We start from the raw sequence: 24,576 nt of genomic DNA on the forward strand, positions 1-24,576 counted from the left end.
TTGGACATGGACGTCAAAACGGGGTGAGCAAATTTTAAGTAAAGTTAAAATTAATTATAAAAATGGACTCTATCGAGTTCTGAAACTCCACTACTTGCGAAGTTGCTGGAGCAAATAGGCTCTACTCTTGATCAATTTCAAATTCATGAGTGATTAATTTAGTTGCGGTCATTGTGATCATAACATCTTTTTACTTTGTGTACGAGAGATAAAAATTATCATGAATGGAAAAAATAAATAAATAAATAAAAATAAACAAATAAATAAAATAAAATTGGAAGATAAGTATCCTGTATAATTCGGACGGTTTAGGTAGGGAAATTGGTTGGGTAAACGAACTGGCTAGGAGGGGCCTTGGAAAACATGGGCGTGGCAAAAATAAAAAGGTGCAGGTGCCACCGCTGATGCGATAATTGTTTTGTCAGAATTCAGGAATAATTAATTAGTTGCTCATGTGATCCACTGGATCAAAAAATTGAATGAGATCTCAAATAACATAATGGACAAATTATTGGGGGCATGAATAAGTCATGGTGTGTGTCAGGTAGGGAGAATTGGTCAGACAATCAACCCGGGATGGGCTCATGTGAGTCGGATAACGTACAAATAAATATTGGGCAAATTATTTGTGCCATGAATAATTCATACTGTCAGGTAGAAAGAATATATCAGACAATGAAGTACTTGACTAGGTAAGAAGTGAGGGCACCCAGACCATATATAGTAAATAAAAATTTTATATTGGTTTGGTAATCAAACATTTTGGCTAGGGTGAGGTTTGTGCTTTCAATAAAAGGGGTGCCTTGGAGCCAGGGTTTTGTGGAACTGGGCAAGGAAAAATTTAAAAGGGGTGCCACTGACACATTACCAGATTAGTTAATGCACCGGTATTTAAAATCTATGGTGAATGTATAGGTAATTATATGCATTTATAAGATTGACAGGGTGCATGTGATCATATAAATATCTTTTTTCGAGGGGAGAAATATTTTCCTTTGTTGAACGAATTCAAAATAAATTTGCAGAGCGATCACCCAACAGGGCAAAAGGAGGTCAGAGGTAGAGGGTCGGTGGTTCATGAAATTTGGGGTGACCACGGAAACTGGACAAAAAGCGCATGGTAAATCCGGGTTCATCAGGGTTCAAACTGGTAGGGCCTATAGATTTTGTAGGTTCATGAAATTTGGTTAGGGTTAGTTTTGGATTATTCGGGGTCAGATCGCCATAGGTTGTCGCAGGATCATGAAATAGATTATATTGGTAATCCAACTGTTGGATTTCAGTTGTGCAATACTGGATAACAATTGCATGGTATTTCATTTTATGACTTTTGAAGCTTGTGGTGCGTCACTCCTCCCTAATGATTATGTTCAGTCAGGGTGAAGCATGATGAGCCTAATTTCTTTTCTCAGCATTCATGGTTCATAAGTTCAAGGTCATAATGTAGGTTAGAAGGTACAGATTGTTGGAAAATATGGGATTGGAATTTGAGGTAATTGGAGAGCAAATAAGATATAAGGCTCAAGGAGTTTGCATGGAACTTGGGGAAATAGAGGAGCAGTCAAAGTCATAATTTCTTGGGTCAGGCTTATCAGGGTCACCTGAAGACATTGTATAAAGGTCAGATGGTCATGCAACTCGATAAAAGGGGTTCCAGCAGATTCAGGCAATAGATAATAGTATCAGGTGTTTACGGAGCTTGGTAAAAAGAGGCACGTAGCATAGGAGGTTAAAAATGTTCAAGATGTTGGCTTTACTCATGGTCATCCGAGTCCAGTACGTAAGGCAGGGGAAATGGGGAAAGCGACAGGATTTGGGTAGTAACATCAAGTGAAGTAGTCATTTGGGGGATCAATGGGAGGTCATTCAGTGTTGGTATTCATGAGGCTTGGAGAATGATCCCATTGAAACTTAACAATTCACCGGAGAATTCACAAGATTTCGGGAAGTTGGAAGCATATCAGCATTTCATCAGGAAATTCCTGTCCCTCTCGTTAGTAGGATAAGGAATTTTGTGTAGCAACAGCTAAATGAAATAGGAATTTTGCATAGCGGTAAGGTTGACCGCAAGTTGCTTCCCAGTTTCTGTTTTCTTTTTCTGATTTATTTCAGGTTGAATCAACATATTGATGCTCGTGAGTTAATAATGGAGGCTATGTGACATGGATGATATAAAGAATGATATAATACGTTCTGGACATTATTTGGACCATTTATACCACATCTAATGATATATCCGAAGCAAGATTCTGGCAGGACAAGACGAAGGGGGACGGGAACACTTTCAGTGTACAATGCGGACATTATGTATTTTAAGGGCACGTCTATTGCAAAAACAAGTTCATCTCTATTCGAGGAGAATAATTATTAAATTACAAGTTGACACTTGTTGCAACTTTTTATGCATGTTTCTCCTGAAAAAAGAGAAATTGTGTGGGTGAAGTTTGTATGCGTGTTCGTCCCCCGCTTGAAGCGAAATTAATTTTCAAGGTAGCCGGCTGACTGACGTAAGTAAATGAAGCGGACACTATATCATGCTCTCATTTAATACTTGTGTAACACAATCACAATCACTTTGACAAGTTTGACATTAGCAACATGGTTGCTGCAACAATGAGTTGTACTAATATTTACCATAACAATGCTGCATAATAATATGCAGACTATTTTGTTCTCATTTCGGAAACAAAGCCTCACACAGTATTGTTACTATGCGTTTGCTTTGTAATATTTCATCCAACTGAAACTATAATAACTATAGCATTGCAATATTGCACAGGGAAATCAGGTACACGAGTTTGTGGACTTAACACGATTTATATGCTAGGTTTTGTCTGTGAACAACAGTATACATTATGTGCAATGAGAATGTTTATAGTCCCTTTTGGCAAAGCAGGCACAGTCATTTCATGACGTCAACCTCTTTCTAGGTCAAATCTGTCTCGTTCGAATGAACTCATCACTTAAGTTGGGTTTTTTTGCAGAATATAAATTTTAAGTCTTATTTTCATTCTCAAAATATTAGCTTGCCAATGATATGATGTTGTCTGAGCAATATATATGACCATTGAATGCCATTAATTATATCGTTACAATGGCCGATAATCTCATTCTCTGGGAACAAATGATAGATAATATATAGATACTGGTACATGCAAAATGCATTGGCTTGGCAGCCAAAGCAAAGTTGCCATATTGTGTGTAATTATTGAGTTAGGCACCGCAGGTAGCCTAACTCGCTAGTATGTTCATGTCATTTCTATCGTTTATTATATGACTATTATACATTGAGTGCTTTTTACGAGCTTCTACGCCCTTACAACGATCACTGTTATGGAGTCAATTTACTTTACTTCATTTCCTGGGCAGTAGTACTGGGCATAGATACTGGTATGCAAAATGGGTTGGCTTGGCACGAAGTTGGCAGCCAAAGCAAAGTTGCCATATTGGTTTTTAATTATTGAGTTAGGCACTGCAAGTAGCAATCTCGCTAGGATGTTCTTGCGTTTCTATCGTTTATTATATACATTGAGCACGCCCTTACAACGATCACTGTGTTATGGAGTTAATTTACTTCACTGCACTTCCTGGGCAGTAGTAGTACTGGGCACATTTGGAAATATTTGCCCAGCTAATTAATTAGTGAATAAAAATATATCCATTTGAGTGCCTTCTGCGAATGGACCGAAAACAGCATTTTGCTTGTTATGTCATCAGGAGTGGATCGCACTGGCTCAGGTCGGGCGTCAGTGGAAGCTTAGGATAAGCTGTTGCGCAAGCCTTTAAGTCACCAGCATGGATCAATGTTCAAGGGTGGGAAATTGCATGGGTGTTGTTTCATAATAGGAGGAATTCAATCACCAGGGTGCCATGGGGTAGTAAGCCAGGGGTCATCCTACGTTCTCAATTTTTCTCCCAAAAATACTATTAAATAGAGGAGTTTTCGAGTTTTCGTAGCCCGCTGCTACCAAGATTGTTTTTCTTAGGCCCAAGGCCTTAATAAGTAAGCATATGTACAAGTATAGTACATGTTGTACATAGGGGGAGGATAAACTCGGTGCACAAACAAAAATAGGCACAGGTTTGGCTATTATTCAGCAATATATATACTGTGTGCAGCTTGTACCTCTTCCTTATACACAAAAGGTGTCTTGTTTAAAGGTGTCTTGTAAAATTTGAGATACATTAAATCTCAAATATCCTTGTGTTTGTCAATGACATCAAGGGTGCACATTTTCAAGTGATTTCTGTAAGGGTTTTTACCGGTGTTAATAAGCCTGGGGAATTAAGCTGTCAAAAGGATAGCTAGGGTTCATAAATCACAATTGAAAAAAAAAAAAAAAAAGGGGGGGGGGTTTGGGCAAATTTCTGTGCCATAAATTTGTTTGGCCGTAAAAAAGGGACAGGGCCACAAATTTTATCTTGAATCCAATTATATGAAAATAATTGGATCACCATAGGTAATTGCATAAGTGTTTACAAATAATAATAATTCGTAACTAATAAATTTGAGAAATAGTGCATGAGAAGTTGAACGAAATATGTCAAATATCCAGATTACTTTCCTGAATGTTTCCGGCTTCAGGAAAGTAGGATTAATGTATATGCACTTTTCTAAGGAATTTATATTAAAGGATTGACTCAATAAATGTATGTAAACTTCTCTTGAGAAATTTTCTCTTGAAAAGTTAAGCCAAGTTTGATGTATTGGAACGGTACCCTTTGGGTCCGTATTTTATTGGATGTTAAATCCAAGTCTGGTTTACAAATAAATGGAGATACTCCTGACGGATATGCCAGCAAAAACTTTTGAGTAAAATGTGCCTTATTTCATTTGGGGGTAATTGTATATTATGTTTGTATGCAAGTTCTGAGGCTTAGTACAGCACAATAAATACATTGACGTTTTTTGAATTATATCGGCGACAATGAAATGTTATGTGGAGAAATTATATTATAGATGTAAATAGGTGTTTTTCTGGGGCAAAAGGATTATGAGCTTATGAACTGCATTACTAATAGGAGCATCTGAGTACCATGGAATGCCTTCCAGTCTATAATACTACCTACATAATGGGAGCATCTGAGTACCATGGAATGCCTTCCAGTCTATAATACTACCTACATAATGGGAGCATCTGAGTACCATGGAATGCCTTCCAGTCTATAATACTACCTACATAATGGGAGCATCTGAGTACCATGGAATGCCTTCCAGTCTATAATACTACCTACATAATGGGAGCATCTGAGTACCATGGAATGCCTTCCAGTCTATAATACTACCTACATAATGGGAGCATCTGAGTACCATGGAATGCCTTCCAGTCTATAATACTACCTACATAATGGGAGCATCTGAGTACCATGGAATGCCTTCCAGTCTATAATACTACCTACATTATTTAGTACGTAATTTACAAGTTGGAGTGAAAGCCTCCAAAAACTTATGAAATTGATCTAGCATATGGGGAAATTAGATTCAGTTCAATTAAATATTAAATGTTTATCCTATATAATATTTTGCATTATAATGCTCACATTATAAAAAGGGTATCAAACTTGAAACTTGGCACAGAAAGTGTAGGTTAGATAAATTATATACAGGGTTTTGCAGCAGATGTTCAAACACTTCATTTTAGGATAAAAACAAGTTTATTCCCATCGGTTGGAACACTTGTGGGGGGACAATTTTACCGCATTTCTTTTAAATATGTGTAGCATCATGGGGGCACTAGGGCATGTACCTTACGCAATCAATTTGAAAATTTAGAAAATCTCTATGAAAATTGCTGAACAATGGCTTGTGCTTACCTGAAGTGATTTTTGCAGTACACTAATTCAGGATATACATCAAGAACATTTAGAACCTGCACTTTTCAATCAAGAATCAACAAGAAAAAGAAGGCTGCTGGATAAGTAAAATCATTTAAAGAGTGTATATGTATTATTGATTATATGTGTTTATGTTGACTCTCTAAAGTATAGTTAACCCATACTTTTCCTTTGAGTAAAAGGCTTAGATATTGTTAACTTAATTAATCAGTGTGTTATGTTGTGCATTCTGAAGTGAATTTGAGAAAAGGTGTTTTGGCCTTGAGTCAGAGTAACGACTTGTAACAATACAAATAAAATCTGACAGGTAACCTGAAAGTAGGATCAAAAGTGTGCAAACTTTTATTCTTGGGCTCCCAGAGGCTGTCAAATCCAGACACCATTTATACATACCAAGGCTAGCAGTCAATAAGGCCAAAAAAAATATTGTTGTGTTGCCCTCAAGTGGAAAAATGGGAAATTTGGGTAGGACGGTCGAATTTTTTTTTTTTTTTTTTCTTTTTTTTTAAACCTTCAGTTTTTAAAAATCCCCTCAAATATTAAATAATGCTTGTTCAATTAGGGGACATTTGTCAATTTTGACTTCTGGATACCTGTTAGACAACAATTAAAGACTAGTCTTACAATAAAATATTAATTTTAAGCGAAAAACATTGAGTTTTTGAACAAATCTGTAAAAATCATCATTCAAAAAAAAAAAAAAAAAATTACGACCCTGATTTTTCAGGATTTAGGGTAGGACGGTTAAGGGGAACTCAACAATATGTTTTTTTGGCTTAATGGGGATATTATGCAATAGAAAGTATTATTGCAATGTTTTATGAAATTGGCTATTATAATCAAATTAACCTATTTATGTTTGTTGATTAGTTCAGGATGTAGGGAAAATAGTTTATACAGAAAATATCCAATTGTCCGAGAAGATCCTATATGTCGTAATTATGTCTGCTTCACACCTAGACCAAGCAAGAAAAAACTGTAGGCTTAACACACAAAGGTCTTAGTTGTAAACAGTTTCTTATCCATTGGTCATCCAAATAAGATTATGTTTTTGTTTCTAAAGAGTATGGATTGGAATAAAATAATGTAGACAAGTAAAATTCCAAAATCCAATTTCAACTTTGTAGCAGTGTTGAATTCAACACATTTTTGAGAAAATTGTTATTTTAGTACATCTGACAGCTGCACGCATTGCATGGTAAAATCAAATTGTTTTCATCATGTTTCACTTTGTTTTGGATGAAAAACAACTTAAAGCAGTGGTTTTGTAATGTTTCAGTTGTATTTAAACATTTAATATTGTTAAAAAATTCACAATTGTGCCAAATAACAGAGTAATTTTACCATCAATATTCTCATGAATCCTGCATCCTTTATAGGTAGCTCATTGATGTTTCATCTTCCAGATAACAAGACTTAACTCTCAAAGCATGCGAATACACTGTAAATATTTGTAAAAATCTTATAGACTTCATAATGTATAATAGTTTGGCTCTTATTTCCATTAGGCCAAAAAAAAAATGTTCTTCTTAAAGCTGACGCTCGCGTTTGTAAAATCACACGATTTGACAAAAAACAAATGCGGAAATTTTTTTTATTTCAAAAAAAAATTTTTTTTTAGTTTTTCATCAGACTTTTTTTCTCGAAAATGAGACTTTTTTCTCAAAATAGAAAAAAAAAAAAAATCGCATTTCGCATTTGTTTTTAAATTTCTCATCAGCTTTGAGACAAACCTTTTTTTTTTTGGCCTTATCAATACTTAAATACCCATCATAAAGTTTAGAATACACAATATGGATTATTCCATGGGCTATTCCAGTTAGAATCAATACACCCCTATGGAAGACATGACCTTAATCTCACACACAAGGGTGTATCATTCAGGTAACATCTGAAATTCACACTCCTTGTTTGGGAGATTAAGCTTTATGTCTTTCATAGGGGGTGTATGTATTTCAACTGGAAGAGTTTGCACACTATAAATATTTGTGACTATCTTACAGACTTCATATGCCAAGATGTATAATAGTTTGGCTCTTATTTTGATTATTAATATTTCAATACTTAAATACCTATCATAAAGCTTTTAGTACACAATATGTATATGGATATACACATATTCCATTTATCAATAAGACACTACAAAATATGGGTTTTCAGGCTATGTCCGTCTGTTATTTTTCTCTCCTGCTTGAGAGTGACGTCAAACACTGCCACGCTCGCTTGTAGGTAATAAGTACTTTTGTCCACAATTTGTATCTAGCCGTTTATTAATTTGACATTTTATATGATACAGTGTCAATGCGATTCAATGATGTATGATTTGTGTAGTATATAAACCATCACACCTCTTAAGATATTTATACTTTTTGAAATTAGAGTTGAAGTAGAGTATAGAGAGTGTCGCCTTGTTTATCATGCTCATAGATGCGGCGAATTTGGCATCTTGCAGTACTTGAGAAATTTCTATCTTGAAATCTGTGACATAAGAATATATTTTATCTGATGAGTCAAGAATGGTGTATACACAGCTGCTATGAGGAACATTTCACTTTCTTTTATTGTATTTTCAATAACATAATTTTTGTTAAAATAAGCAGAGTAACATTAGGGATGTAAGTTCTCTGTTTTTTAACAGATTTTTGGGTCTTTTTGTTTTCAGTTTTCCAGATTTTATCCAAAAAAAATTAGCAAATAATTATTTTGTCAAAAAAAACAAAACAATTAGGGGGTAATGCCCTGCAGCCTCCCTGATCCTTCATGTTTGCTAAAGAGAGTGTGCCCTGAGAAAGCGCTCAGCATGCTCACTTCGCTGGCACATTTTCAAGTTGAAATGATACATATGAAAGAGTTAATAATCACAATAAAGTTTGGAATACATGTACTGAACAATCATGATGTTGAAATATTGTAAAAGTAACTTGTATGTGCACTTCTTGGTCACAACCGATATCAACAATGCCTATTTGAGGAACTATACAAGATCTTAAAACTTGATATAAAAATGTTCACTCATGCTAAAAAGGCACAATTTAAAATATGTTTTAAGATATATTTTAAAACTCGGGCGACTTAAATAATAATGTTCACATTCATGCTATCTGCTCAGCATCTACCCTACATCATGGGCACTTTTTCTTTGTATGCCCATTTCCTTTTAAAGGAATTTTTATTTTCCATTGCTACTAATACACCTCGTTACATGTGATATAGCATAATTGCACACACAATTTTTTGAATGAAGAAACATATTTTGTACAAAGTATGTTAAGAGTAAATTGGGTACCTTTCTCTTGAACAATCAATGTGGGATCTTGTGATATTAGGTGTGGATCAAGTTGCAGGCTCCCTTCCTCTATACAAGGGGGGGAGGAAAAAAGGGGAAAAGAGAGTACATAGAAAACCTGTTCAGATACTGTAAATATTAGTGCTATAAAGGGGGATACTTTGGGCTCCCTAACCCCATGAAAAAAACAAGGATAATAATTTTTTGGAGCAGCCCCTCCCCTTTCATAAATCTGGATCTGTTATATATGTTAGGCTCTAATTAAATCAAAGCAGGCCAAGAATAATGTACTGTGTGGGTAAATGAATTCACCGACAGCAGCCATTTATGCATCTTACCTTTCTTGTACATTAGGTTTTTCACACTTCAGATTTCTGGGATGCATTTACGTCATGGATTTCTCAAGATGGTTGCATTGGTTCATAGTTTCATTTACATTCATAAAATATGGGTAAAACAATATCATAATTTTGTCATTTGTATATTCTATCTCAAAGAAAGTGAATACATATCATGATTTAATAATATGGAAATCAAAATGATTAAGTTAATTTTAATAGCCTCAAAACTATAAAGGAAATAGAATAAATGGGGCAAAAACAAGAAAGAGACATAAAAGAAAATAACAGGGAAGAAAAAACAGGAAGAGAAAGTGGAGAGTCAAAAATAAAATTAATGAATAAAAACTGGGGAGATCAAATTTAAAAAGATTACCAGGGAGAGTTGCAAACTGATAAACCTTTCTCTTTGTATATTCTGTAGTATTATGATACTCAATTTCAAAGTGAATGTGTTATTTATTAGGTAATCACTAGGAATGTCAGGCATCCTTTCTTAAATACCACATACATCAGCAGTCTGATGTAGGTTAGAAACAAATTACTTTCTGTTAGCAACCTAACTCAGTCAATTCATTCCATAATCTCATTCATTCACACGAGATAACCCACTCCTTCCCACTGTCCTCTTTACTAATTGTCTACCATCGTCGGCAATCTTCTTCGGCATAAACCACTTTGTATAACTAGTTTATATCAGCCAAGGCGTATGTACCATCATGATTTTGTCAATGTTTTGCACAAATCAAGTGACAAAGGGGCAGCATGTAAGATTGATGTTTAAACCCTGCGGATGTTAAGTACAGGAGGCAAAGTCATTTTGTTTAATTGTCAAAAACTTGAGCACAGCACATTTCTTGTTAGCAAATTTGAAAACTGAATGCATGAAAAGAACTCAAAACTCAAGAACTCCACATGCCAGAAAATAATAGCTACACTTATTTCTACATTTTTGAAAATCAAAAATGAGACAATTTTGAAAATTTCTTACATTTTGAACCTGTAAGAAAGAATATTTATCACTTGAACATCCATAAAATGTGAGTATTTTGACCAACTTACACTTTGAAAATAAACATAATAATGAAAAACATATAAATTTGAATGATAAATGGGCTTTACCTCAAAGTTAACCTTTGAATGATAGATGGGCCTTAACTCAAAATTAACCTTTGTAGAATGTCCTCATTTTTGCTTGATCAAGTCTAATATAAGATTTAAACATATGAAAGAAAGACATTGAAATATATTTTCCTTTTCTTTTCCTTTCCAAGTATTTTGTTGTACATTTGGAGGAAAGAAATCACAGCATCATTTTCACACCATGCCCAGGAGCTGTAGGGGAGGGAGAGACTATGTATAATCTTAAACAGGATATATTGACTCACTTTAGGTCGATATTTCCATTCAATCCAAGATAAACACGGCACATGGTGACATATTCAACTCCAATAATTGTGTGCAGACAAAAAAGTTGCTACTGCAGAGGCTGCCTGGACTACAACTCTGTAATTCTATCAATGTCTAGCGAGATGCTTAACTTCATGTACCTCAAAAATGGTGTGTCACTGAACAGAGATCAGGCTCATTATTCATAATGGTTATAATTAAAAACAGTGAATGAAAAAAATGATGAACTTGCAATTTGCAGTATGAAAACACTCGCAAACATAGGTTGATAATTATACTTTCATAATAAAAGCTAGTTTCTTTTTGGTTCACTCTTGGTTCTGATGCAACTTTGGATTAATTATTGCTCAGTCTGTAATTTGCTTTCATTGGAATACTTCATTGCTTAAAAAATAACAGAAATCAAATTGTTTCAAGTTGTCAAGTGTTCCCTATACATTAGATACAATGTTGATGTGATCTTCAAAATGACATATGGCAGCACCTCTATCAACTATCTTCTTATATTAATACAGTAACATAATGGCAGTATGTGATTTCTCTAGCCCACAGTCAAATATCCAGCTTCATATTGAGTTATAAGATTTCACATGTGTGCCCACCGTAAAAAAATGTGTATATCGATGTCATTTGTCAACTGGCTGAAATGTTAGAGGCAATACAGTCAGCATATAGTGACTCCATGGGATACAGTAAGGTGTAGTTTTTCTATATTCATGATATTCATAGTTAATTTCTAAACTGGTCAAATATTATCTTTTTGGGGTGAGAAATTGTAAAGTAGCAGAAAGTTTATGAAAAGTTATGACATTTTGTGTGTAGAACTACCCAGTCATCAGACTTGCTCAAAAACCTTGCTTCTAGGCTGGGCTTATTATAGGCTTAAAAACATCATTTACTGATAAAGGCTTATTGGTCACCCAATATCTTTCATAGTGCAGATCATAGTCGTAGATCCCGAGGGATGGGGGATAAACCCCCCAATATTTTGCCCGGGGGGATGGTCCATACAATCATCCCCCCAATGTTGATGCCTGTATGTGTGTTTTTGACAAAATTAACCTCATATTTGGCCATTTTAGCCCCCAAAGTGCAAATTTTTTCACGCTTCTACACCATATTTCATCACTTTAGCTCCAATATGGCAAATTTTTTCACGCGATTCAAGCGCATTTCTACCATAAACTTGTTCTGTCGCCAAAAGGTGCTGGATTCACTATACCTCAAAAAAAATTTCCAACCCTATCCCCCCAATGTCAAAAAGAAATCTATGCCACTGGTGCAGATATATCTAACGGGCCTTTTTCTTCAAAATAGTAAATAATATAATGTGGTAGCTGGAGCAAGATCTATGCTGTACCTCATCTCTTGTACCAGTGTTAATGATGGTACATGCATCTGGTAGTCAATTAATGGTAGTCACAAGAAGGCAGTCTCAGGTGATGATATGGGACTCTTCCCATCAACTCTTCATGGAAGCTTCCAGAATCTTTATTCAAAATTCAGAGAAATTTGTTTGGAATTGTTCGGAAAGAAACATGAATGTATTTTTGCAGATAGATTTAAATTACAACTTAAAATAGAAATTACAAAAGCTTAACCAGATACAACAGCTTAAACCACAAAACACAGCTCAACCAGATTCTTACAAATCGTGTGTTAAATAATGAAATCCCTCATTTTTGTTAATTTGATTTTTTGTTTAACTCCTTAGAGACCCACATGAACTAAGGAACTGCAGGGAGTGCATAGCCAGGTTTATAAAGTTAAAATGAGCTGTGAAACTTTTAAAACCTTTTAATAATGCTGTTGGAACTTTGAATTAAACAATAATCACAAAAACATGCCCACCATATCTAGAGTGCTGTAAAGCTATTGTATCAGTTCATCTTCAAACTTGATAGTTTATAATATCCATGGTATATCTAGCTCTATTTAAGTTACATGGCTTCATCTGGCAATGAACATGATTTTATACTGTAATCTTGTGCTAATCTTACCCTAACATTAATGACTCATTTGTAGCTATTTGTATTAATTTCTCAACCAAACTTGAGGTTCTGTCATTCCAAATATGAAAAGTAAAAGCCCAAATATGGGTTAACTTATGGTGAAGTCACACTGGCGTAAATAGGTAGGTCAAGTCACATATTAAGACTTCAAAAGACCTATTTGTGTTACATCACAATTAGAAACCCGATATCATCCAGATGTTGTACTTATACTTACAGGCTTGGTACAATGGGCTATTGCAGTTGAAATTCATACACCCCTATGGAAGACATGACCTTAATCTCCCACACAGGGAGTGCATATTTCAAGTCACCTAATAACCCCATTTGAAATGTACACTACATGTGTGAGAGATTAAGGAATTGTCTTCCATGGGGGTGTATGGATTTCAGCTGGAATAGCTCAATGCACTAGATGAGTGGCAGGTGAAATTTTCCAAGAAAAGTTGTGACATTAAATAAGCAAATGAACTAATTGCTATACTTCAGTCAGATATAGATTTATATTGCCACTTGTTTGGACCCAAAAAAACATTGAGGTATTCTAACAGTTTTTCATTAAAATTATGAATAATTTAGAAGTTGTGTGTTATCCCAATACGCAAAATTGCCATTTATTTTATCATTTTGTTAAGGGCTGGGGTATGAACGTTTGGACAGTATTTATTTTGGGACATTAGAGCACATCAGACATATCGAATTGCATTCTGAATACTGAAGAATGTCATTCTGATATCAAATAATTTTGTTTTTTGAAATTCACAATTTAATACACATTTTATGGCAAATCATTAAAAATTGATATTTTTGATATTTAACAGTACTCGATGTATATAGACTACGAAAAAGCCTTTGACTCGGTAGAGCACAGAGACCTATTCACAGCTTTAAGAAAGATTGGAGTAAATGAAGGATATGTACAAATCATGGAGGACATATACACAGACGCAACAGCCATTATTCATCTTGAAAATGATGTATCCAAACCAATACACATAAAAAGAGGTGTAAGACAGGGTGATACAATTTCTCCAAAAATCTTCACAGCCGCCATGGAAGAAGTGTTCAAGAATTTAGACCTAAAACCAAGAGGAGTCAACATTGACGGAGATTATTTAACAGACCTGAGATTTGCAGACGATGTTGCATTAACAGCTGCATCAGTTGAGGATATGGAGGTGCAACTAAACAGCTTGAACAGGGAGAGTAAGAAGATAGGACTGAATATACATAAGGGAAGACCAAATTCATGACAAATTACCAGACGAACAAGTCCATTGAAGTAGAGAATGAGCAGATAGAACATGTAGAAAGTTATAAGTATCTAGGCCAGACAGTAAAGATGGAAGACAACACGAGAGAAGAAGTCATGCTAAGAATAAAGGCTGGCTGGAGTTGCTTTGGCAGACACAAAGAAATCCTATGTGACAAAAGACTACCAATGACACTGAGGACGAGAGTCTTCAACCAGTGTGTATTACCTACAATGACCTATGGTTGTGAAACCTGGACAACAACTAAGAAAAAAAACAAAAACTCAAGGTAGCACAGCATGCTATGGAGAGGAAAATGCTGCATATCACCATACGTAACAAAGTAAAAAATGTGGAAATCAGGGACAAAACAAATGTCAAAGATATCATGGAAAGGATCAAGGAGGCAAAGTGGAGATGGGCGGGACACATAGCTCGTAGAGAGGACAATAGATGGACAAAGAGGTTAACGGAATGGCAGCCAAGAACAGGAAAGAGAAGAAGGGGAAGACAAAAACGAAGATGGCGTGACGATCTCACATCCTATTTGGGTACAACCTGGGCAAGAGAAGCACAGAACAGAAGCAAATGGAAGCTACTTGAGGAGGGCTACATCCGACAGTGGGTGACACAGCCTGTGAGGTGAGGAGGTGAGGAAGTAAACATTATAAATCTGATGATTTATACTTAACGTGTATGTATGTAGGTGGGATGAAATGCGACGATCAATTGAAAATTTTGACCTTTTCGTATTGAAGATATGGATTTTTTTCCCAAAACACCAAAAAAAAATTAGGTCTTTTTGGAAAAAATCCATATCTTCAATATGAAAGGTCAAAATTTTCAATTGACCGTCGGCTTTTCCTCCCTGCTACATACACTTTAAGAATATATCATTAGATTTATATAATTTACTTCGAGGGCTGTTATATATCAAAATTTGAAAAATATCAAATTTTTATAATTTGTCATAAAATTTGTATTATATTGTGATTTTCAAAAATGAAAATTATTTGATATCAGAAAGACATGCTTCAGATTCAGAATGCAATTTGATAGGTCTGAGGTGCTCTCATGTCCCACAAAAAATACTGTCGAAACGCAATAAACGCTCATTTTAGATCCCTTAACAAATCAATTTTAACACACATGACATCTTCAAATATTCCTGAATAATGCATCCTTGCATAAAAACAAATTGTAGGTAATATTTGTAGATCAGCAATAAATCACAGCTATTGACAATGAATGTGATAAAATACACATCACTCTTACATCATGATGAAAAATACATTTATGTAACTAGTAGAATTCTGTTATCTCAATCCGTCATCCCTGTGATTTTGTCTTGCAAAGAAAATTTTCATAGCAGTGGTTCAATTACATTATTTATAAGCAAATTATGTTAGTATTTTACTTTTTTTTCCTTCTAATTTTCACATGTATGCAGGACTGCATCTTAGGTTGATATTATGGTCCTAAAGGACTAAAGACATCTAAGTCAGTTAAAAGTCACCAAATTGGATTTTTAGCTTGAAAATATAATTTTTGTTTTTGCCTTCCCTGTATTTTCCTTCAAGTCAGATGGTTATCATGATTATAAAATCTAATTGTTGCCTCAGCAGTAGCATTCTAGAAGCAATCTTTATTGATCAACCATTTCAGAAAATATGAAGTAACTTAAAAATAGAGATAGCCTCTTATCCATCACTCACAAATATCCTGTAGACTCGTAGAGTAAACAAGTACACAAGTGGCCAAGCAAACAGACATCTTGGTGTAGGAGTGCATATCAAAAGCCCCTTTTGACTAGCGCTCACAGAGCGAGTTGTAATAAACCAGTCATGTTTGGCTTGGCCAACATAAGGAGCTTTCTGTGGATTTCTTGCACCCTCTCAGTGCTGGCAGAGAATGTCTTTATTTTCATTCTCTTTGGAAAAAATCATAAAAGAGGTAAAAATAATAGAATCAATGTAAATCAACACATTGAATTATGAGTAACTAGAGCAAGAAACTGTGCTTCAACACCTACGTATCTCTTAAAAGCCCTTATACTGATCTTAAGAAAATATACTCTCTGTTACAAAACAAGATGCGATTGTTTTGATATGCTATCAGTAGTAGTGTTAAAGCATAGAAAAGATTTCTTCTTGGTAGCTGCATCCCAGAGAGAGTAGTTAACCTATGTGAAGGATGCTGAATTGATGATGTAACGTGTAACGAGGATTTAGATGCTACCAATAGGGGGATGTAAACAGAATAGCAGTACCTGTTACTTGTTATTAGGGTATTGGCAAAGACATTTTTAATTAAAGTTGATGTATTGAGGGAGGATGCTGGAACTAAATTGACTTTATTTTAACATATGTTACTTTTGATCTGTTGTATGAAACTACCTGTAAGATTATGGTATATGTAGATGATTTTTAATGTACTGAAAGTGATAGGTGAAAGTGTGTTTTCCTGTCAGATTTTGTATTTTCTGATGAAATGTAAAAATATTCCAGTTGAAATCCATACACCCCTGGTTATGTATCAATAATACAAATAACTCTAGCATGGTTTACTATCTTCTGAAAATAGCATTGTATAATGTCAGGAATGTTGGCCTTGCAAATATTGACATTTAAAACATTTGAAAGAGAAAAGAGAATTGATGTGAATTATCATTATATATTTGATTATATTTAGAAATACAAACAAATTCCGTTTTTTAAAGTTGCAAATCTTTTAAAAACTAGATTGTCTCAGCAGCAGGGGACATTAGGCTGTCATGTGCATCTAGGTGTAGAGGCTTATCCTCTTATTCCCACTTGAGCATTCTCAAGTACACTTAAAGTGTTTTGGTCTCCTGGTCAGGTCAGTTTTAATTTAGGGGTTGTTGTTATGTTGTTATAGCAACAAGCTCAGTTTTTCTGTCCAGTCAGCTGTCACTTTAGTGGTGTGCAGCCATTCAGGTCTCCCGTCTTATTTTTTAATTCCTTTGTTATGTCCATAGTTCTCCTAGTGATGCACTTGCAATTGTTCCTTCGATCTTGATGGACCAAAAAATCCCACCCACCCTCCCAAAAGCTGGAGGGGTGATTCAGTAACTAAATATGGTTAAAGATACTCCAATAAAATGGTATGTCCAAATATGCTGCTTTATGCTTAAAAATAGAGGCTTTGTATGGAATTTCTTGAATCTTGAAGAATATCATTAGTAGATTGTCTCCACTTTCTACTGCGTTTTATAGAAGGGGAATGAATGCTTTGTATGGAGTTTCTTCAAAACCTGAAGAATCTCGTCAGTAGATTGTCTCCACTTTCTACTGCGTTTTTATAGAGGGTGGTGGAGTTTCTTCAAAACCTGAAGAATCTCGTCAGTAGATTGTCTCCACTTTCTACTGCGTTTTTATAGAGGGTGGTGGAGTTTCTTCAAAACCTGAAGAATCTTGTCAGTAGATTGTCTCCACTTTCTACTGCGTTTTTATAGAGGGTGGTGGAGTTTCTTCGAAACCTGAAGAATCTCGTCAGTAGATTGTCTCCACTTTTTACTGCGTTTTATGGTATTGATTGGTTTTATGGGCTATTGAATGCTTTGTATGGAGTTTCTTCATAACCTGAAGAATCTCGTCAGTAGATTGTCTCCACTTTCTACTGCGTTTTTATAGAGGGTGGTGGAGTTTCTTCGAAACCTGAAGAATCTCGTCAGTAGATTGTCTCCACTTTCTACTGCGTTCGTTTTATGGTATTGGATGGTTTTATTGGGCTATTGATTGCTTTGTATGGAGTTTCTTCAAAACCTGAAGAATCTCGTCAGTAGATTGTCTCCACTTTCTACTGCTTTTATGGTATTGGTTGGTTTTATTGGGCTATTGGTTGCTTTGTATGGAGTTTCTTCAAAACCTGAAGAATCTCGTCAGTAGATTGTCTCCACTTTCTACTGCGTTTTTATAGAGGGTGGTGGAGTTTCTTCAAAACCTGAAGAATCTCGTCAGTAGATTGTCTCCACTTTCTACTGCGTTTTTTAGAGGGTGGTGGAGTTTCTTCAAAACCTGAAGAATCTCGTCAGTAGATTGTCTCCACTTTCTACTGCGTTTTTATAGAGGGTGGTGGAGTTTCTTGAAACCTGAAGAATCTCGTCAGTAGATTGTCTCCACTTTCTACTGCGTTTTATGGTATTGATTGGTTTTATGGGCTATTGAATGCTTTGTATGGAGTTTCTTCAAAACCTGAAGAATCTCGTCAGTAGATTGTCTCCACTTTCTACTGCGTTTTTATAGAGGGTGGTGGAGTTTCTTCAAAACCTGAAGAATCTCGTCAGTAGATTGTCTCCACTTTCTACTGCGTTTTTATAGAGGGTGGTGGAGTTTCTTCGAAACCTGAAGAATCTCGTCAGTAGATTGTCTCCACTTTCTACTGTGTTTTATGGTATTGATTGGTTTTATGGGCTATTGAATGCTTTGTATGGAGTTTCTTCAAAACCTGAAGAATCTCGTCAGTAGATTGTCTCCACTTTCTACTGCGTTCGATTTTTGGTATTGGTTGGTTTTATTGGGCTATTGATTGCTTTGTATGGAGTTTCTTCAAAACCTGAAGAATCTCGTCAGTAGATTGTCTCCACTTTCTACTGCGTTCGTTTTAAGATATTGGTTGGTTTTATTGGGCTATTGGTTGCTTTGTATGGAGTTTCTTCAAAACCTGAAGAATCTCGTCAGTAGGTTGTCTCCACTTTCTACTGGGTTTTTATAGAGGGTGGTGGAGTTTCTTCAAAACCTGAAGAATCTCGTCAGTAGATTGTCTCCACTTTCTACTGCGTTTTTATTGAGGGTGGTGGAGTTTCTTCAAAACCTGAAGAATCTCGTCAGTAGATTGTCTCCACTTTCTACTGCGTTTTATAGTGGGCTATTGCTTGCCTTCATGCTTTCCTCCCTTTCTACTGCGTTTTTATACCAGGGTTATAAATGCTTTGTTGCTTATTTGGAGTATCTTTATTTACTTGGTTGTCAATACCAGTGGATTATATATCAGTAAATGGTTTAAGCATTGATGCCGTATCTTGCTGAATACAAAATGTTCGTTTGCTAGTGTTGGCATTGTTTATTCTTTTGGAGATTTCTAATTATTTAATTGCGGTTAAAAATGCTGTTTTCCAATCCAATCCTCTGTTTGATCCAAAGATGTATCTGTTTAAGATATGCTTAAGATTTGCTTAAGATGAAATTTGGTTAAATGTGATTCAGAAGTCAACTTTTGTTTGTCCAGCCTGTATGGTTGGCTTGTACACATTTTTCCAATAATTCGTGTATTTATTGATTTATATGAAGATGATAAATAATTCCAAATGCTTGCTGCAATTAATCATCTCAATGTATATAATTTGTTTAATTGATATGAAATCTGTTATTATATCAATATAGTCTTAATTTCTATGAGATTGTGAAATTATTATAAATAAGCTTATGTGTATTAAATGGTCCTCATGATCGTGGGGGCAATGCGGAGTCTATTCTTTGAGTTGTTGTGCTTTCCTGCTGTCTCGAGACAATTGTCTATTTATTATACATGCAAAAGACTTACATGTGACTGTCATCAAACAATAAATGACTGAAAAATAAATGTCATCAAAAGGGTTTAGCAAAGACATCATACCATGTACTTCGCTCATTCCAAATAAAAGAAAATCAAGGATGTGTATTTTTGTGTGAGATATTCAAACCATCATTAACTAGCTAAGACAATGAGAACATAGCATGAAATTTTCTGGGCTGTAAAACAATATATGTAAGCAATAACAAAAACAACATGGCAGAAAGTTGAAAGCAAAGGTATTTTAGTCATTTTGTCTGTGCTACTTTCACAAGAGAGACCATCTTTTGATACTCTTTTGATCCTAAAGAGAAAACCTCTCAACACTATCCATCATTTTGGTTCATCTGTTTCTGGGTCAGCCTATGTATCTGCCCAGTGGGGAAATATCACCTTGTTCACTCAGACAAAGGGACCCATCACAGGTCTCTTGTAAGTAGTTACTGTTGACTTGGATAACGATGCCACTCAGGATCATCAATTTAATTAATTAAAAATGAAGTTGACTTAATGAAAGATAACACAGCCTTAACCCATGATTAGCTTTTGTTAAATGGATAATGGAAGGCCATGGACAGTTTATGGATAACAACATGAAGGGAAGTTACTTGTAAAAAGTAGCGGAAGATATTAAAGGAAATAATATCACAATTATCTAAACTCTAAAAAATGTGTATGAAGACAACATCATGATGGTGGCAACATTATGCAACAGAAATCTGTCAAGTTTTGTTTCATTTCTGATGGTATAGATAGTTTGCAGACCTGCCAACTGTCCCTCATTTTGAGGGACTGTCCCTCATTTGGGGTTTACAAAAGTGAAAATGAGGGACAGTCCTGTTTTCTGAATATTTCAGTGATGGCAAATATAAATGTAAGAACAGCAGAAAATGATGAAAATGTCACTTTAAAATTTGCTATAGCATTCTTTTTAGTCTATTGTGATAAATTCAGACTTGCAAAACCTTCTCTGAATTCTGAAAGTATTGCACACCTCAAGTCTTTGAATTTGTCGGTACCTGGTTTGTGTACATGAACAAGGTTTTGGTCTCATTGTCCCTCATTCTGACTTAGGTAGGTTGGCAGGTCTGGATATTAGTATGTTTGGTGTATTGATACATATCCTATGTTCTTGATTAATTCATAACCAGGACATTTGATTGAAGACCGCTATATTAAACCTAGGTGATGCATAAAATTTCCAATTAAAGACTTTGTTGCTTCTGAATCAACAGCTGTAAAATAATTGGCAAGGTAGAAAAAAGCTATTTGGATTGCAGTGCATAGTATCTTTTCTCTCATTACATTACAGTTTTGTTGCAATGTTAACAAATTCATCCGCATGAGCTAACACATGACTATTATAGTAACTGTTTCCCTCACAGGTATTGTCTTTGTCAAGGCATTTTGGGGGGGGGGGGTCTGTGGATTGAACTCAGGTCAATATAGTCATTTGAAAACTAAATTGTCTACTTTTTTTTTTAAATTCAGAGCGATATCCAGGTTTTTGAAAGGGGCCACCCATGAATACCTTATGGGCAAATGCGACTCTATTGGCCATTCTGGGGGAGCACAAGGGAGTGCCTCTGTTTTTAGGAGGAGCAGGCCTTCGAGCTTCACTATTGTTTTAATCTGATATTGATAGTTTTCTACTGTGAAAGCTCTATATACATATTAAAAGGCACAAACTGAATCATTTTCCAATTGAAGACCATGTTTTATGAAATTTGGAGGAGTTAATGGTGACAGCCTTAAAAGCTATGACCACAGGCATAGACTCCTTGTTTCAAGCTACTCTTGACTCTTAATTGAATACAGCTCATATTGTTATAATGTATCAATTCACCCTATTTTGTTGGTTACCTGTCAGGCTTATATCTCAATATCATATACAAGTAGATGATACTTGAGCAGCATCTATTCAGGCAGGGTCAAGTATTTTAGTCTTCAATTTGCATGTTCTTTTTTAAAAGTGTAATATATATTTTCAAATCTAGTGAAATACATGGAAATAAGTATGCTCTTTTTGGTATTTCTCAAATAGTTCTATCTTCAGTAGATAGCATTTTGAATGCATTGAATATCATCACTTTGAATAAGGATGGGAATCTATACCGTCAAACAGGTTTCATTAACTGCTTCACAGGACTATATAGATATACAATATGTGACCATCCAACACAGAGGGGCCATAATTTCAGCAGAGCAAGTTCTGAGATATGATCCATTGAACATCTTTTTTTTTCTTCTTTTTTTTTAAAGTGCTATTTATCTATTTTGAGGGGGCTGCTGCTACACCTCTTTGCCTCTTTGGTCCATTGAACATCCGCCGCCCCTCTTTTTGCCGCCCCTTCTTCTTTCCGCCGCCCCTTCAATTTGGCCGCCCCCTGCTTTGACCCCGGGGGCTGGCGCCCCCAAAGCCCCCCAAAAATATGTGCATGGATTATACTGAAGACACTGTTTAAAGTCAAATTCATGTCACCAATTTGAAGATTAGGGCCATTTGTTCCGTGAAATTAACCAGTTATTCCACGCAATACACTATGAAATGTGAACATAAATGGTCTTCTGTTTGTCTGTATTGAAATGTCAGCCTTATTTGAAACGTCAGGGTAATGTAACCATTTGCTAATATCTGTCTTGTACCAGTTTTTCTTACTTATACATATTTATCATGTATTAAGGTTGGGAAGAAACTTTGAGGCATATTTAGGCTATGTTGAAAAGCATACAACATGTACATTTAATAGTTGGGAATGTAGGGGTGAAAATAGTGATTCTGTGACCAAATCACAGGAAATGTTTTAAAGTGTTTTTTGTTTTGTACTCTGAAGCATGTGAAAAGTATGAAATGGTAAAATAGTGGGAAACTCCAGATAGAGGGCGCTTTTCAAAATGGCCACTAAAATGGTCAAAAATTGCCATAAATTGTGTAATTTAGATATCATAATGCTTAAAAATATAACCTGCATGACACAGTATATGATTTCATATTTTGACATGTTTTTTTTTCTTCCTGTGTTTTATATGTTTGTTTTATGTATAAAAGTTCTGCTCACTCTCCGCGCAATTTGCTTTTTTTTCACGCAATTGGTTATTTTTTTCAAATCATTTGTCCCTGCTGATAACGACTTTTGTATTAATTTTTCACTTGGTGTCAATGCAACTCATACATATACCATGCCTAAATTGTAACATTTATCTCTTTAATTTTTGCCATATCTTTGCAGTGAACACACCCAATCCATTATTCAAGTGCAGTTATGGCCTACGTGTGAACATCACAGTAAAACCCAATGACTGTCATTATCCCACTGAGACACCTGTTGGAATGTTTTGTCATTTATCTCTTTATTTTTGCCATATCTTTGCAGTGAACACACCCAATCCATTATTCAAGTGCAGTTATGGCCTACGTGTGAACATCACAGTGAAACCCAATGACTGTCATTATCCCACTGAGACACCTGTTGGAATGTTTTGTCTTGATCATGGACATTGTGTCACTACAAAATCACAGGTAAGTACAGGGCTCAACATCAAACGGTACCTCCAAAGCAATAGTGCCACGTTTGTGTATTGTGAAACACGCTGTGTTATCGATTCCCAGGATTTGTGATTTTCTACTGCAACTTGACAGCTCCAAGAAGGCCTTACATTCAGAAGCAGTTGCCTCATTTGTTTTTGAGGTATTAATACAGGGTGTCCCCCCCCCCAAAAAAAAGCCCCTCATTGCGCCTTCTTTTTCTCCTATTTCTGAAAAGTTGATCAAATGTATTTTGGTATATAAAGAAACCTTTAAAAATCATTAGCTTTAATAAACCAAAACAATTATTTCAATCAGCTCACAATTTTTGATATGCCCTCTTTAAGAAATGTACCCGTTTTTCACTCTGTTCACGGATGAGGTTTGGCTACATCAAAGATTTAAATGAAACACACGGTTAATGACATGGATAGATAATAGCATTAGGCTTGGGAAAGCATTCACTATAAACGAGGATCACCAGCTAGATTCAAACATCTTCGCAACCCCGTATTACTGCTGCATTTGCAAGTATCCGGCGCAAAGGGCTGAAACCTGTATTCGTCAAGGAGGCAACCAGGTAGAGGGCAGAGCAGCACAGTAAACTCACTTCAAAAGAACCAAAGACAAACTAAACAGCCCTTTTCAGGGCTACCTTTTATTCCAAAAAGAAACAATAAAGTAAGAAAGTAAGAAGCATAATAAAACTGACAAAAAGGCATAAATTAACCGAGAAAAACATAAGTAATTGCAAGTATAGCAAAAGAAGTCCCATCCCACATGACACTTAACAAAATCCATAACCCATAAGCCCACCGGTAAAGCCCATCCCCTAAAATAAAGTTGTTTTATATTCATGCATGGTATATGCACTTTTCAATCTTTGAAGTAGCCAAACCTCCTCCCTGGACAGAGTGAAAAACGGATACATTTCTTTAAAAGGGCATATCTTCGAAAGTTATGAGCCGATTGAAATAATTGTTTTGGTTTATTAAAGCTAACGAGTAAAGGCTTCTTTACATACCAACATATACTTGATCAACTTTTTTTTTTGACACTCTGTAGGAAATAAAAAGAAAAGGAGAAAGGGAAGGAGGGAAATAAAAAAGTATTTTTGTCTGATCCTGCATCTGGCTTCAAATTTGATACAATCAGGCAAAATTAATACTTTGTATGATATCAACTCCAATCAAAGTACATATTTTTATATTTCTAATAGAAGTAATTTGTAAGTTTGTTTCACTAAAACCCAATGTTGCTATCACATTTTATTAGAAAGTTATTTCAAAGTTTAGTCATGGCATATCAAAACCCAAATGGATCAAAAAAGGAGAGAAATACTGAC

The 24,576-nt window shown here is 35.3% G+C and overlaps 1 protein-coding gene across 1 annotated transcript in view; it reads left to right on the top strand.

The window, feature by feature from the left end:
• The window catches only part of LOC140156079 (uncharacterized), a 280,738-nt gene that overhangs the window by 173,145 nt on the left and 83,017 nt on the right, over window positions 1–24,576 (top strand). Inside the window, exon 5 of the mRNA XM_072179196.1 lies at window positions 23,080–23,225. Within this exon, the coding sequence (XP_072035297.1) occupies window positions 23,080–23,225 (146 nt within the window). The remainder of the gene's footprint in view (window positions 1–23,079; window positions 23,226–24,576) is intronic.

The sequence above is a fragment of the Amphiura filiformis genome, chromosome 6 (assembly GCF_039555335.1).
Source record: "Amphiura filiformis chromosome 6, Afil_fr2py, whole genome shotgun sequence".
In the NCBI taxonomy this organism is placed as follows: domain Eukaryota; kingdom Metazoa; phylum Echinodermata; class Ophiuroidea; order Amphilepidida; family Amphiuridae; genus Amphiura; species Amphiura filiformis.